Source organism: Myotis yumanensis, unplaced genomic scaffold (assembly GCF_028538775.1).
Source record: "Myotis yumanensis isolate MYYU_CA2020_CCGP unplaced genomic scaffold, mMyoYum1.0.hap1 SCAF_17, whole genome shotgun sequence".
NCBI lineage: Eukaryota > Metazoa > Chordata > Mammalia > Chiroptera > Vespertilionidae > Myotis > Myotis yumanensis.
Window position 1 is genome coordinate 5,048,163 of NW_027223768.1, and position 17,275 is coordinate 5,065,437.

At 38.9% G+C, this 17,275-nt stretch overlaps 1 protein-coding gene across 1 annotated transcript in view; it reads left to right on the forward strand.

The window, feature by feature from the left end:
* Positions 1–1,114: 1,114 nt before the first annotated feature.
* The window catches only part of STXBP3 (syntaxin binding protein 3), a 28,105-nt gene continuing 11,944 nt past the window's right edge, over positions 1,115–17,275 (forward strand). The window contains exons 1-9 of the mRNA XM_070396205.1: positions 1,115–1,239; positions 4,893–4,942; positions 5,524–5,605; positions 7,618–7,694; positions 9,519–9,597; positions 10,934–11,034; positions 12,443–12,597; positions 14,027–14,117; positions 16,895–17,019. Of these exons, the coding sequence (XP_070252306.1) occupies positions 1,191–1,239; positions 4,893–4,942; positions 5,524–5,605; positions 7,618–7,694; positions 9,519–9,597; positions 10,934–11,034; positions 12,443–12,597; positions 14,027–14,117; positions 16,895–17,019 (809 nt within the window). The 5' untranslated portion in view covers positions 1,115–1,190. The remainder of the gene's footprint in view (positions 1,240–4,892; positions 4,943–5,523; positions 5,606–7,617; positions 7,695–9,518; positions 9,598–10,933; positions 11,035–12,442; positions 12,598–14,026; positions 14,118–16,894; positions 17,020–17,275) is intronic.

The window sequence follows — 17,275 nt, forward strand, 5'->3', positions numbered from 1 at the left end:
CTATTTGTAACTTTCTGTATAACTCAAGCCTGGTCTTTTTCCCACTCCACCACTGGCTGTGCATCCCCACGAAGTGACTTAACTTCAGTAAGCCTCAGTTTCCTCGGTAAGGGATGCTGTGAAGGTCAATGAGCTAATCTACTTACCACGGGTTCCTGGCATATAGCAAGCCCTCAGTAAACATTAACTATTATTAGTAGTAACAATTTCCACTTCCCTATGCGACCAACTTGAATTAAGGCCATTGATTCTTTGCAAATCTCTGTAGGAAAGCCTACTTTCTGCCAGTGTGTGCGATGGTGATGTCACAGTTGGGCCGCAGAAACTGCAGAAACTGATCTAATTCATGACCGATTGCTTTGAATTTCAAGTCTCTTAAGAATTATCTCAAGAAACAGACCTCTGCCTAAACTTTCTAAGTCTGAGCTCCGATGATCTCCTCCGGGAATCAGCTTTCAACAGTAATTCCCGTCCTTGGGATCCTAAAGCATTGATAGCCTCTCCCATACAATTTGGCACATGAATTTATGTTTAGCAAATAATCATTGTTTTATTGGTTCATTTATGTATAGCATCATCATTAAAGCATTTGCTTTTGAAACCAACTTTCGACTACTTTCAGCATTCCAGGAATTGAGCTCTGTAATTTGACTATAAGTTCTTCAGGAGTGGGTTTAGTTCCGGGCACACTGGAGGTACACCTCATAGTTCTACACCATTATTCTGTCCCTGAAAATGGCATAAAATCAACTTTTGGAGGGGGGTACATTTTCCGTTCGGTTGTTGAAGTGGCTACTGAGTGAAGTCTATTACGAGTCGTTTCGCGAAGGGAAGAATTCTTTTGGAAAGCGAAGAATCCCCCCTTCTTCTTGTCTAGCACCCACGAATTCGAAAATCTCTTAGGTGCCGGCAGCTGACAATCTGTCGGCACGTTTTTTGTTTTGCTTCTGACGTCACGCGAGGTTGACGTGACCCCGCCTCCCGCTAGGGGGCGCGCGACTGCCCGCGGAGCTTCCACCCGCACTGCGCAGCCTCCGTCCAGGGGTGGGCGGGGCTTCCGTGCGGACGACGTGACGTCACCGGCGGGCGCGGCCGGCGGGGGGCGTGGCCACCGGAGTGCCCCAAATCCCCGCTGAAGTAGGTGGCGAGCCAGCGGGAGGCGGCGGCCGCTCCTCCGCAGCGACGGGAAGATGGCGCCGCCGGAGACGGAACGGGGGCTGAAGAGCGTCGTGTGGCAGAGTGAGTGCGCAGGGGCCGGGGCTGAGAGAGGCGGCCTGGCCTCCCGCCCCGGCCCGGCCCGGCTTCCTCTGGGGGAGCGGCCGCGGGCACTTGTTGCTTCGGGACGCGCGTCCCTGTCAGGACCTCTTCCTCCTTCCCTGCCCGGCTCTGCTGCTTGGCAGCGCCCGGGGGGCGGGGGCGGGAGGCGGCCTTCCTGCTCGCGTCGGCGCCCCCTCGTCCCTGCCGGCGCCGGCCCGCAGCCCCGCGCGGGGGGGAGCGCCCCGGCCCGGCGTGTCCTCCCCGCGCGCCCCCACCTCCCGGCGGCCGCTCCAGGCGGTGCTGTCCCCGCCGAGACAGCCCGAGCCCGGTCTCCCGCCCCGCCCCCGCCTGCGTCACGGTGTCCCTACGGGGAGGGGTTCGCCGCCGTAGTTTTCAGGGTCCTTTAGACACAAACACACGCACCGCCCAAGCACAGCCCGTCCCTCGGCCCCGGAGGCGCCCACTTGGTCCGCAGTGGCGGGGCCATGGGGAGGACGGGCTCCCCCGGCTCCGGGACTGGACCACTCCCCGGCCCCGGAAGGTGCCATCCCGAGGACTGTCACCGCAGCCTCCCCGCTGGGCTGTGGGCCGGGGGGGGGGGGGGGGGGGGGGGGGTTGGGGGGGACCGCAGGCGGGAAGACCCCCGTGCGCGGCGTGGCCGGGTGCAGAGCCGGGCCCGCCTGGGAAGGAGGAGCACAGCACGGAGGACTGGGTTCTAGTCCTGGGCTCCGCGGAGTTCCCTGTGTGCAGGGAAGCTCCACCCCAGTGCCCGGCCTTGTGCTTCACATCCCAGGGAGTAAAAACAAGCAAAAAGTTACCAAAGCATCTTTTGAGAAATTGGGTCATTGTAAGGTTGCATTTTGTTTTTTTTCAAGATGTACGAGGCTGGCCTTGAAGATGTGGTAATGTCTTAAGATTGCAAGGGCAGTTAAATATATTTATATGACACAGGGCGTTGAATTGTATTGCATAAGTAACTTCCAAGCTATAGAATGGCCCTTAGCATCAGCATTTTTTTAAAAAGGAAAAAAAAAAGGTTAATGATAGTCATTTCAGCCTTGATAGCGTGGAAAGGGGGCAAGAGAGGGGGCGTGTAGAGGTAACAGAGGTTCCATCTAGTGCTGTTAGCATGAGGTGGCACCGGGGTGTCCGATGGAGTGTAAGATAAAGAAGACAGGAGACTGATGGGAGGAAAGAGGGGTAATAGTTGAAAAATCCCTTAGGATTTTTTAAAAAATATATTTTTATTGATTTCAGAAAGGAAGGGAGAGGCAGAGAGAGATGGAAACATCAATGATGAGAGACAATAATTGATCGCTGCCTCCCACACGCCCCCACCACTGGGGATGGAGTCTGCAACCCAGGCATGCCCCTGACCGGAAATTGAACCCGGGACCCTTCAGTCCAAAGGCCGATGCTCTATCCACTGAGCCAAACTGGGTAGGGCCCTTAGGATCTTTTTTTTAAAATGTGTTTTTATTGATTTTAGATAGAGAAACATTGATGTGAGAGAGAAACATCCATCCGTTGCTTCCTGTACCCGACCCGGGGATTGAACCTGCAACCTGGGCATGTGCCCTGACCTGACGTTTGAACCGGCGACCTTTCAGTGCACGGGAGGACGCTCAACCAAGTGATCCAGACTGGCCAGGGCTGTTCTTAGAGTCTTGGTGTAAATAGAAATGTAACCGGAAATTCAAGATGATGTTCATTCAACATTTAGGGAGGGGAGAGAGAGAGAGAGAGAGAGAGAGAGAGAGAAAGAAGGGGGTGCCTGTGAGGTCTCTTAGTGAAAGGTGACAGGGTCTGAAGAAATGATGAAGGAATCTCCTTAGAGGTAGGAGAATCATACATTTGACGGGGAAAAGGTTTTGCTAGTTTGAAGATAGTACAGTTAGGTATAGAAAGCTAAATAACCTTCAGTTTACCCACAAACTGGGAGAAGGGAACAAGGTTTTGAACAATTACTCTGTGCCAGGCACTCTTATATTAAAACTTAATAGATTTTAATCTCTGATTCACAGCTGTTATCATAGCTGCACTATACAAAATAGTCAAAAGTCAAAACAACCCAAATGTCCATAGAAAAATAACATGTGATGATATGGTCACACAATGGAATATCATTAGGTAATAAAAAGGGCGGGGGGGGGGGGGAGAGAAAGAGAGAAACATCGATGTGAAAGAGAAACATTAATCGATTATTTCCATAGGCGCCCCAACTGGGATTGAACCTGATTTCGGGGTCCTCTGGCTCTCAGACGGCCAGAGCACCACATACGCAGAAACTGTTCTCGGCAGGGGAGGGTGCTCCAACCCACTGAGCAACAGCAGCCAGGGCTGTACAGGGATTTTTAAAAATACATTTTATTGATTTTTTACAGAGAGGAAGGGGGAGGGATAGAGAGTTAGAAACATCGAGAGGGAAACATCAGTCAGCTGCCTCCTGCACACTTCCCACTGGGGATGTGCCCGCAACCAAGGTACATGCCCTTGACTGGAATTGAACCTGGGACCTTTCAGTCTGCAGGCCAACGCTCTATCCACTGAGCCAAACCGGTCAGGGCTATACAGGGATTTTTGACTCCATGGAGGTGGTGCCACTAACTCCCTGAGTTGTTCAAAAGTCAACTGTATATGGTATGCAAATTATGTCAGTAAAGCTATTTAAAAAACAAACAAACCTGATACAGCTATTATAGAAGTAGTTTTCACACCCTATATTAGTCTTGAAAACCATTGCAAGGAACATATTAATAACTAGAGGCCTGATGCTTGAAATTCATGCAAGAGTAAGTCTTCGCAGCCGTGGCTGCATGGATCCCTCCCTCGCAGCCTTGACCCTGCGCCTGCAGCCCTGGCTTTGTCTGGTCTAATTAGCATATTACGATTTTATTATTATAGTTTATTATAAATCAAGACTGAATATTTGTATCATAATGTGATACATGTTCTTGAAAATTGTAATCAATAATAAATAGGAAGAAAAAACTTAGCCAGTTTTTTAAAAAATTCTTCTTTTTTGAATTTATTAATTTTTTTGTTAATCCTGACCTGAGGAGATTTTTCCATTTGATTTTTAGAGGGAGTAGAAGGGAGGGGGAGAGACAAGGAGAGAAACATCAATGTGAGAGAGACATATAGATTGGTTGCCTCCTGCATGTGCCCTGACCTGCAACCAGGTCTGTGCCCTTGAACTGGAATGGAACTGGCTAGGGCCACCGACCCTGTTTTGATTGTCAGATGTAATGTAGCAATGGGCTAGTTAGGGATTTTCCTATGGGTTTTTTTTGTTTTGTTTTCATTTTGTTTGGGATTTAAGTAAATAGGGAAAAACAAATTAGATAACACTTTCAGAAATATTTTCCAGATGTTTATGTACTTAAATGTGTTAGCCTTTTTTGTTATTCTCTTATTCTCAAAAGTTTAAAAATGTAGTTTCAGTGTTACCATATAGGTTAGGTGTTAAAGATAACTGCATTTTTACATAGAGTTTAACAAGTATATATGCTTTCTATGTGGCTTAGCAGGATTTCATACTGGATATTTTCCCAGCCATCTTGGGCTTTTTGAATAATTATCCTATTATTATATTTCTAACTGTTGGTTAAGACTCCTACTTTTTTTTTTTCCAGAAATAAAAGCAACAGTGTTTGATGACTGCAAGAAAGAAGACGAATGGAAGGTAGAATTTGCATATTTTATTGCCCTTATATCGACCTTCAATATATTGTCTTTACTAAAATTCCATCAGCTATAGAGTCTGGAACCACTTGGTTCAAATCTTAGTTTCACTTAATAGCTGTGGCTTCTTGGACAAATTACTTGATTTCTCCACGCCCCTGTTTACTTGTCTATAAAATGGGGATGGTAGTACCTCATAGAGTAGTTGTTAATATTAACATGAATTAATCCATGTAAAATGCTTAGAACAGTGCCTGGAACAATTATTCTTCAAGTGGCATTTTATAATTTTAGGAAAACTTGATAAACATAACATACATTTAAATTGAACGTTCTCTGCTTCAGAGTGGAAAATTTCCATTTGCTCACTTTGTATATAATACTACATGTATATATAAAGAAACAGTCTCTAGGTCATGCTTGTTAAAAGATGAGTTGAGATCATTTTGCCTACTGTCCTCATTTTAATTTTATGTTATAAAAGGATTATAAGTTTGAATATGTTTAATGGATTAAATTATTTTGTGTGAATTTTTAGCAATCAAATGCTTATACTATTTTTTCATTTATATTCAATTTAAGATAATGCTTTTAGATGAATTTACCACTAAGCTTTTGGCATCATGTTGCAAAATGACAGATCTTCTAGCAGAGGGTATAACTGGTAAGTGTTACCAATACTCATCATGAAAACATTTTTATTGTGATTGGGAAAGTTTGAAATATTGATAAATTTTACTTAGTAATTGTGTTTCTAAGGGGGTTATGGTTTTGTTTTTAATAACTGTAGCCTTAATAATTACACTGGACATCTTTTCTCTGTGAGTCTTTAGAATAACCTCTGTAAGTCAGGTCTTTTTTTTCCTCTCAGCTGAGACATATATTTAAGTGCTTCTAGCCAAGACAAAGTCAGTTGCCCTGTTGAGTGAGTTCTCAAAATTTTCTTTTAAATGCTCATCCCAGGATATATTTATTGATTTTAGAGAGAGGAACGGAGAGAGAGAGAGAGAAAAGGGGAAACAAACATACAAACAAGCAATCATCACTGTGGGAGAGAAACATTGATCGGTTGCATCCCGCAGGTGTGTTCCAACTTGGCATCAAACCGGTCAGCTTTTGGTGTATGAAGCAACGATCCAACCAACTGAGCCAACCTGGCCAGGGCAATAATATTTACTTTTTGATATTTATATATAAAATAATCTTTTATTGTTGGTTACATATTCAGTTTGTAGTCTTTACTACCTTCAGTGGAAAAAGCTCTAAACTAGAAATCAGAAGATGAAAGCCTTGATTTCTCTATTGTTGGATAAGTATAATATGGATAAGCCACTTAAGTTTTTTAAGTTCCCAGAGGATATTCTGATGTGCAACTAGAGTGAGAACCATTTGGTAATAAGTGTGAAAGTACTATGAAACTACAGAACCATTTTGCACTATAAGGAGGTTTTACTGAATTTTTGTAGACTATTACTGTTTGTTCAGTATTGATAGCAGAGGCCTGATGCACAAAATTTATGCAAGGATAGGCCTTCCTTCCCCTGGCTGCTTGCACTGGCTTCCCTCCAGCTACTGGCTGGCACCCGGGCTTCCCCCTCGATTGATCACCCCCCAGGCCAGTGGCCTGGACCTCCCTCTGCGGGGCGATCGTGGGGCGATGGCAGCCCCCCCCCCCCCCCCCCCCGCCCTTCCCTCATCAGTGGCATCGCACCAGCCTTGGCTGGCCTGGCAGCAGTGCGTGTCATAGCGTCGTCGTCTGGGTGGTCATTCTGCTGTGGTTGATTTGCATATTAGCTTTTATTATAGATATTTTTCAGTGAAAGGATTCTGTGGCCAAGTAAGTTTGGGAAATAGCATTAAACAAAGCTAAACAAGTTTCTTTAGGACTTTTTGGAATTTTTTATATGCCGCCGGGTACAGGTACAGTATTCAGTTTTCTAAACTTATTTGGCCACAGAAAGCTTTTGTTGAAGAGCATTTTGTAGGACTGTATACCATGGAGCACATTCCTCTGGACTGTCCTCCAGAGTTCCCTAGGTTTACTGTGTTTTTTTGGTTTTGTTTTTATACTTTATAATACTAATGTGTGGTTTTAAAAGAATAAGAGTTAATTTGGGAATTACTTAAAGTATGTATAGAACTATAGTTAAAAACTGGGGCTCTGGAGCTGGACAGGTCTGCGTGGGAATTCTCTCTGTTCGCCTTTCTGTCTGTGTCACTTGGACAAGTTACTTCAGTTTCTTCATTTGTAAAATACTTACAAGGTTATCATGACGTTTAACAGTTAATTCATGTAAAGTGCTTAGCCTGGTATCGGTATCATACTCACTATTATTATAGTAGAGTATTTAAAAAAATAAACACATTTTAATTTTTAATGCATTTTCTTGGTTTCTTCATGGCCTGTTGATTACTTATGCTGGTAGACCTAACTATGAAATAGCTGCTTTATCTTTTTATTCTCATGATGAGCACTTAGCCCAGAGTTTAACCTTAGGGAAAACACATTTTTAAGACTTCAATACTTTATCAAATGAAGACAAAGAAAAGGTTAAACCCAAGATATGTAAATCTGTTTCTCTATTATTATAAGTAAGAAGTACAATAAAGTTTATTTTTAAAATGTTTTGAATGTATAAATATTTGGTTATAAAAAATGACTTTCTTTTTTGTTAGTTGTGGAGAATATTTATAAGATTCGGGAACCTGTCAGACAGATGAAAGCTCTTTATTTTATCTCTCCAACATCAAAGGTGAGTATTTTGAATCTTTAAAAAGTATGTTCTTCAATATTTTCACTGTTAACATGATTTTCTCATAGAAAAATCAAGGTAATAAAATACTCTTTATTGGAAAAATAATGACACAAACTGGTTTGCTTAGGGGAAAGTATTTCTGTTAGAAGATTGTTTTATTTGCACTCTTCTCACTAAGAATATGTAAGTGAAAAAATTCCTATCTCCCCATGAAATATGAAAGCAGAATTTAATTGTATAAATTATTAGAGTTTCTTTGAATTATTTGTTACTTTTACAGTTCCTATTCAGCCATAATTGTTAAGAGGATGGAAATGTACTTAAAAGAAATAGTCTTGGATTAATCAATTTATCTTAGTTACTTCTCTACATACATGATGTATGTATGTATGTGTGTGTGTAATTTTTTTTTATGTTAAAAGAATTTCTTTGGTTTGTAATTCAGCAACTACCCATCTAAGTGGGTGAAGCTGCCAGGGAGAGGAAGTTCAATAAGAATAAAGAAAATGTGCATCTAGCAAAATGTAGCTGCTTGGAGAGAAGGCTGACAATTTGAACAAAGAAATAGTACACAGAATGAGATTCTAGTTATCACATAAAAAGCTTTCTGAAGCTCAAAAGTATAGGATTTCTCAATTAAATAGTTAATTGAAGAAGAGGATAATTACTATTGAAATTTGAATAATAGCCTAGAACAGTGGTCGGCAAACTGCGGCTCGAGAGCCACATGCGGCTCTTTGGCCCCTTGAGTGTGGCTCTTCCACAAAATACCACGTGTACAGTGCAATTGAAACTTCGTGGCCCATGCGCAGAAGTCGGTATTTTGTGGAAGAGCCACACTCAAGGGGCCAAAGAGCCGCATGTGGCTCGCGAGCCGCAGTTTGCCGACCGCTGGCCTAGAAGATCAGAAATGGACTATCTCAAAGCAAAAATAAAACGAAGTCCTGGAAATAATGGGGGAAGGAGACTTAGAGGATCAGGGGTGGGCAAACGGGTTCTTAAACTGGACCGGAGGCCCGGGACAAAAGCATGGATGGAGTGTTTGTGTGAACTAATATAAATTCAAAGTAAACATCATTACATAAAAGGGTACGGTCTTTTTTTTTTTTTAGTTTTATTCATTTCAAACGGGCCGGATCCAGCCCATGGGCCGTAGTTTGCCCACGGCTGGGATAGATCCATGAGATCTATAAGAAGTATGGATCTAGGAGTTCCGGAAGGAGAAAAAGGGATAGAGGAAGGAGAGAATATTAAATCTCTGTTATTTTTTACTTTCAGACCACTGTATCTTTAAAGCTAGCAGTGTTAAGTCAGATTCCACCACACTGTATTACTTCCTATTCCTTCTTGTTGCAGTCATCTACCCTCTTCTGGGTTTTCATTCTAATCTCTTGACAGTTTCAGCTGCTAGTTCACTGTCACCCTCTTCAACACTTCTCCAGTGGTGGTCTCAGAGGTCTCAGTATCTGTGTGGCTAATACTTCGAGTATGTTGGCTGACTTTCAGTTCCTTCATCTATTGTTTTCAGTGGTCTTGTCTTCTGTGTTGCTGCAGCTTCCCAGCCACGTGATGGATCATTCCTAGATCTTCTCCTCGCCAAATAGCCTCTGTTCATACATATCACCTTGATCTTAGTAGGTTTCTAGCTGCCACTGGCTAAACAACATAGCATCTTACAAAATAAGTCTATAAATTAAACTTCTATACAGTTAAGGTTTTATTTTATCATCGAAATGAAATAATCTCAGTTATCTCAAAAGCTAGTATACTTAAATTAGTATTTAATAAAATACATATTGACATCTAACTTTTTTTTTTAAGTCTGTAGACTGTTTTTTACGTGACTTTCCAAGTAAGTCGGAGAGTAAATATAAAGCGGCATACTTATACTTCACTGACTGTAAGTAGCTTTGTAAAAGTCATTGCTTCATTATTTAAAATCCTTATACATGCCAATGCTAGTGACTTTCTACTTATTCTAATTAGGTTACAAAAAATGAAAACTATATAATCATATATATCCTAATTCATGATAAAGCAATAGAAAATTAAAGAAATCATCCCAAACTAGTTTCAAAAGAATCATTTTTGCTGGTATACAGAGGTGGAGGGCTGGTGGAGAGGCCATCCCGCAAATTACGTGCTGACGACAAGAATTCTTTTTTAAATTGAAGTTTCAATTGGGGATTTGATTATATAATAAGAAATAAGACCCTTTGGGAGGGCACTAGAGAAATTGCCCCTGTTTGGCAAGTTGTAAGGGAGAAAATCAATCATATTTCTCTTACTATGTCATATGTTCAGATAGAAAGCACCTAAACGAAAGAATACAGAGAAGTCCAGAGACACATCTTATTCTGCTTTATGTTATTATATTACATAATTACATTGCAGAATAAAAATGTCATTGATCTAAGTTAGGTCTTGGTCTCTGCTATTATTTTAAGTAGTATATTATTATTCCTGTTAATTATTATTTATGTCATGCCTGCTAGTAGTTTGCATTTTTTAAAAAATGTTATTTCATAAGTATTTGTCACTTAGGTAGCCTTATACAGAAATTCATGTCTATGAAATTTGATAAATTTTAATGAATGTGAAGCCTCTTTTAACTTCAGGAATCTTGAGGGTAAACAACTCCATTTAAAAGCCACTCTATGTTAGGAGCCAATGGCTGATATTCTAACCTAGATTTAATGGAACTGTAAACAGGTAGGTTAAAAATGGGAAGAAAAAAAATGGGCTCTAAGGTCCAGAATTTACTAGTTTAGAATTTCCTGACATCAGAGAAGTTCTTTTAATTAAAGAAGAATTAACAGTTTGTGTGGTATGGTTACACCTAGTGGCCAACTTAGAAAAGTAGTACAAACTCTTAAGAAGTTCTGAAACTCCTAGAAAATTTTGTTAAGTCATGAGTTAAGATTTTATTTTCCTTCCTGACAGTTTTAGTTTGCTGTGTTAGCAGCTATCTAAGGAAATATGTTTTAGGTTATAGTGGATATGAATGGTGAAAACAGAATTTCTGGAAAGTCCCTCTTGACTAGAGTACATCTGCTCTGTAAAGTGAAGAACAATATTTATGTATTATTTCTGTTCTCATGATAAATTACATTATAAAAGTCAGTAATTTATATGTAAAATAAATGCTCCTAGGTGTTAGAATGATTTATCCAAAAGAGAAAAAATTTAGATGGAGTTATATGCTTTGATTTTTTTTTTCTTTTTTTTCCTCTCAGTTTGTCCTGATAGTCTCTTTAACAAAATTAAGTCTTCTTGCTCCAAGTCAATAAGAAGATGTAAAGAAATAAATATTTCCTTCATTCCACTTGAATCTCAGGTACTTTCTGCTGTTTTTTTTTTTTTTAATTTTAGTTCATAATAGATTTTAAAATTTTGTTTTATGAGCTTATTTGTTAATAAGGTATATTTTACTTTATACCTTATATATTTGTAATGTTTTACTTATTAGGTATTTGGTGAATTTTGAATAGTCCACAAATAAACATTTCCTATGATGAAGGGAAGAATATGAGTGCTTTATTAGAGTATAACATTAATAATGAAAGTGGAGCTTAAATTTCACATCTGCCACTAGGTCCTGTGTATGTCAAGTTTTATAGCACGGATTATGAGATCAAACGATTTTGAATACAACCTTTATTAGATGGCTGAGCAGCACAGACACAAGGTTCAGCTACAACTGAATCTCAGTCCATGTTCAGGCAGCTGCTGGTTGTGATGGCTTAGGTGCAGAGGAATGAATGACTATGTGTGAAAGGAAATGCAAGGAAGTTGATTCATAATTCATCAGTTAACCTACAATGGTTTTATATACCTACTTTTACATTCAATTCATTATCTTAGGCCAGGAGGGATCACAGTTGTTTTTAAAAAAATAAAAATTAGTTTAGTGAGGAACTCTCAACCCTAGTTAGAGAGCTTTTTCTTTCATATTCTTCAAATAACACAATAATAGTAAATCTCTAATCCTATTCTTTTCACATAAGTAAATGCTTTTGTTAATTGAATAAATATGTCTGTAAGGTCAGAGTATATATGATAAGACCAATGGCACATTGTTGTGTCTTATTAGGAAGTATATCTCTATTTTAAGGACATGAAGAATATAAGCTAAAAATATATATCAACTATGGAAAATTTCTAGGTTATTCTCTAGAAGATTTTTAGTGTATACACATTTATAGACCAATTTTGGCTTTGTTGTATTTCTTTGTGCTAGGTATTAGATCTTTTTCAAAATTAACTTTAGAGAGAGAAGAGGGGAGAGAGAGATAAAAACATCAATGCATCATTGATAGGCTGCCTCCTACACGCCCCTTACCGGGAATCGAACTCGGTGACCTCTTTCTGCATGGGCTGACACTAAACCACTGAGCCACATCGGCTGGCCCAGTTATTAGATTTTTATTTTAGTTTGACTACCTCAGATTCCTTCAGCTGTTGCACAGGTAGTGAAAAGCAAACAGTGCTATCTGTTTATGAAACAAGAGCTTGAAGGAAAGAGGTAGACTAAGCAGGAAAGGAGAGTGAGAAAAGAAAGGGTGAAATCCAAATGACAGAGAAAATGAGATTTGATTAAGGTAAAGACACAGTTGTTTCAGAAAACAGCATGGTTAGTGCAAGTATTTTTTTTAATGGCCCAAATAATAGCCGCATTTTTCTTGATATATTTTTATAAATCAAGTCTCCACATTGACAGTGTAACTTTTTTTGGCCTCACTTAGGTATACACTCTTGATGTACCAGATGCGTTCTATTACTGTTACAGTCCAGATCCCAGTAATGCAAATGGAAAAGATGCTGTAATGGAAGCTATGGCTGAGCAGATAGTTACCGTATGTGCTAGCCTTGATGAAAATCCCGGAGTAAGGTATAAAAGGTAAGGCACTTAATAGTGTCTGTTCATGTTATGTTTTCTATTTGCTCTCCAGTATAGAGGTAAGTAATGTCTGTGCTAGGTGGATTAGTCAGCAGAATTTTCCCTGTAAGATTGTGCTGTAATTACAGATTGAAAGTGTGAGGTTTAATTTCAGAGTAAGAGCCTCCGTTACTGAATTTCAGCGCTTGAATTTGGTATGATTGACAAGCATTTTTTTTCATGAGTTTAAGGAATGCTTAGAGGAAATGTCTTTGTTGTCATATAGGAGCTACAGTCTGACATTTATTATTTTATAAATTATTTATTATTATTATTATTTTTTTTATTCTTACCCAAGGATATGTTTTTCATTGATTCAGAGGAAGGGAGGGAGAAGGAGAGAGAAACATTGATGTGAGAGAGAAACATCTGTCACTTTCCTCCCATATGTGCCCTGACTGGAAATCGAATCTGTGACCCTTTGGTGCATGGGACAAATTCTAACCAACTAAGCCACACCAGCTAGGGCCCAGCAATTATACTTTTAGATGTAATGTATCTCGAGAAACATGTTCATGGCGATATATGTACAAAGATGTTTATTTCAGTGTTGTTTGCAGTAGGATAGGATAGAATTGAGAATGATTTAAATACCCATCTTTAGAGGAATGGGAATGAATATATAGCATCCAGTATAATTATTTGATAGACATATATACAGAGAGAACTAAAATGAATAAATTCGATGTATGTGCCAACGTAAATAGGTCTCATATTTATAACAGTAAAAACATACCCTGATAAAACATATAGTCCAGCTGGTGTGGCTCAATGGATTGAGCCTCGTCCCATGCTCCAAAAGGTTATCAGTTCGATTCCCAATCAGGGCATATGCCAGAGTTGCAGGCTTGATCCCCAGTAGGGAGTGCAGGGGGCAGCTGATCAATTTTCTTTCCCTCTCCCTTCCTGTCTCTCAAAAAATCAATAAGAACATACTTAAAAAAAAAAGAAAGGTGATGCTTGTTACCAGGTCTGCTCCTCCCTGTATTGCAAAAATCCAAAATAATACACATACACATATATATAAATAAATAACAGTATTGGCAGGAAGAATACACATGGAATTCATAATAGTGGTTTCCTTGGGAGTGGGGAGGTGGGAGGTAGAGGTAGGGGAAAGACCAGGAATTGGAAGGGGAATAAAAGGAACTGTAATTTTATTTATAATATTTCCTTTATATTAAAAAATCTAAAGCACATACAATAAGGTTTACATTTATAAAATCCAGACAAAATTAGTATAACATATTTGATATATTATTATCTGAAGTTTTCCATTTTATAAAATTTATTAAGTTAATAAATTGCATGGTTTAATTTTAGAATTCAACTTTATGATATTGTAAAGTGTCTTGAAAGAAAGATAAGTGAACATTTTTTCCATTTCTAGTAAACCTCTAAATAATGCCAGTAAACTTGCCCAACTTGTTGAAAAAAAACTTGAAAACTACTACAAGACTGACGAAAAGAGCCTAATAAAGGTAATGTATATAAGGCAGATAGTGATTATGCGTAAAGTCTGACTTATTTCTTTATAAACCAATGAAGCTATTGTTTATTTTTCAATATTGATTTGGGAATCATTAACATAGATCCCCAATATTGATTTGAGAATCATTAATATAGATGGTAGTGGAAACTGTAATACACAGTGGGGTTTAGGGGAGAAGATACGGGTTTTGCAGTTACTGTGTCCAAATCCTGGTCTGCCATTTAATTAATAGATATGTCAATTTGGGAAAATTATGTAACTTTTCTATGCCTAAGTTTTCTTATCTACAAATTGGGAATAATGAGATAATACCTATTTTATAAAGCAGTGAGAAGGTTAAATGAGTTAATATATATAAAGTTCTTAGAATAAACAGTCAATAAATACAGTTACTCCTGTTATTACTAGCTCTGTGACCTTGGACAAGATTATTTATTCTGAGTTGTATTTTTATCTGTGAAATGGATAATATAACATATGCCTTGCTTGGTTGGTATGAAGATTAGGTGAGTTAACAGGTGTTTGGCACATATGGTAGTTTAATGATTGGCAGCTGTTACTATCTTATGAAGATAGTATAAAGTAATCAAAGAGTAAGGTTCAAACCCAGGGAATACCAGCATTTAGGCGTGGTTGGAAAATGAAGATCCTGACAGAGGTGGTGCCAGAGGGCAGGGAAGCCATATTACAGTAGCTAAGGAAGAAACTAGATTGTTGAGAAGAGGAGATGGTTAAGGAAACCATCAATTACAATGCTATGTGATAAGTGGAATGAGAAGGATACAGAGGATGTAATGGGAACATAGGCTGGGGCTCACTCTGATTCTGCTGGCGTTCTGGAAGGCATCCTGGAGGAAGAGGCCCTTGCGCTTCAAGAATGAGTGTAAGTGATAGAAGAGGAATTGTATTGCTTGGATAACAGGCTATTTGGGGCAGAGGCCTAGAGAAAAAGGCAAAATTCACAATCTAATACCTTGGCTAGAATGGAGGGTTTATAGCTTAGACATACTGTTAGTTTAGAAATTTAAAAGTTACTAGTTTTTGCTTTGGAGGTCTAGCGAAAGCTATTGTTGGTTGTAGTTATGAAGACAATGGCTCAGTACACATAGCATAGTAAGTAGTCAGTAAATGTTTATTGAATGAGGGAAGAGATATACAATCAATATATTAGTAAATATCCTTTGTTCCTTCATGATTTCAATGAAAAAAAGGCAAAATCCACAAAAATACATAAATAAAACTCATCTTTTCCATTCTTCCTTCCTGAAAACTACACTTTCTTTCAAATGCTTGATACCTTTCTTTCCTTATTCAAGGACTTGATAAAGTGTCAGCTCCTTTTTGAAGCCTTTCCTGACTTCAGGACAAGTGAGGCTTCTTCCCACATCCTGCCGTAACCCTGAGCCCTGATATAGCAGTTGTTTTTCCTGTTCATGTTTCTGAAGACTCTGAACCTACGTGTATTGAGGGCTCATGCAGTGCTAGGGTGTTCTAAGTGTTTCATGATATAATTATGTTTAATCTTTGTAATGATCTTATAAGCAAGGTTCTTATTATATTTTACAGTGAGAATACTGAGATATTATTAACAAGTTAAGCAATTTACCCAAAGTCATACAGCAAGAAAGTGGTCAAGGCTGGACTTAAACCCAGATCTATCTGATTCCCAGAGGATGTGCTCTTAACCAGTAGACCATAAGGTTTATTTAAATGAGTGAATAGTTAATTAAACACTTTTCAAAGATCTAGCCTATGTAATTTACCTCTGCTGTATGTAAATAAATAGGAAATGTTTGTCTAATGAGTTGTAGGTATCTTACTGCTTTGAATAATCCAAATAATTTATAACTTCTTAAAATAATGTATGAAAGATATTGATATTAACAATTTTTCCCAGCACTATTCACTGTTTAATGATTAATGCTGCCAAAACCGGTTTGGCTCAGTGGATAGAGCGTCGGCCTGTGGACTGAAAGGTCCCGGGTTCGATTCCGGTCAAGAGCATGTACCTGGGTTGTGGGCACATCCCCCGTGGGAGATGTGCAGGAGGCAGCTGGTCGATGTTTCTCTCCCATCGATGTTTCTAACTATCTATCTCTCTCCCTTCCTCTCTGTAAAAACTCAATAAAATATATTAAAAAAAAGAAAAAAAAGAAAATGTTTAATGATTAATGCTGCTTGTGAATGAATGAAAATAAGGTTTCATTAAGATTTAGCATCTTAGCTGGTATCAGTATTATCTTTTTAAGTAGCATGATGGTTAAGAGCACAGGCTGTGGAGTGAATCTGACCTGGGTTTGAATCTCCATTCTGCCACTTACTAGCTATATGATTTGGGCAAGTTATTTAAGCCTTTCTGCCCTCATTGTCAAATGGAGATGAGAATACTTGTCCTTTAGGGTTGCTATATAAGAATTAACTAATATATGTACTTCCTACTTAGCTCAAGTAATGGCTACTTTTCATAATTTGTTAGTTTTAGTGCTTATGGAGCTGAACTCCTAAGAAAATAGACTTAATGCAAGCCAAATGTTATTTTTTAAAAGGAATGTTCACAATATTGAGCATATCCTCAATCTAATGAAAACTTTTGGTTTTGTAGTTTGGTTCCTCCCCTACCCCCTACTGTGCCACTCAGCTTTTTCCTTTTCAATATATAATGACAGAACTTAGGAAAAACCTGCCTTTGTTTTCTAAGATAGTATAAAAATGTGTTCATACAAAGAAATGGAAGTTTCTTAAGATAATTTTATCTTGTTATTTCAGGGTAAAACTCATTCCCAGCTCATAATAATTGACCGTGGCTTTGATCCTGTGTCCACTGTCCTGCATGAACTGACGTTTCAGGCAATGGCATATGATCTACTGCCGATTGAGAATGATACATACAAGCAAGTATAACTCCAAGGGCATCTATAGGGCATAAACAAACAGGATAAGATATGAGCAATTAATGGTTCTTGTAGGCACTAGAAATCTAAAGTCTCCGTAACCTTTTTTATTCAGGGCTTTTATCCTTCTCTTCTCCTGTAATCAGAATATATTTAAAATGTCTTAACCTTGTAAGTTAATAGGTAATTTGATGACTTTGAAGCTTTTTTGGTGTATTTGCTTGAGTATAGTAGAAAAAAGTGAAAATTAGTTTTC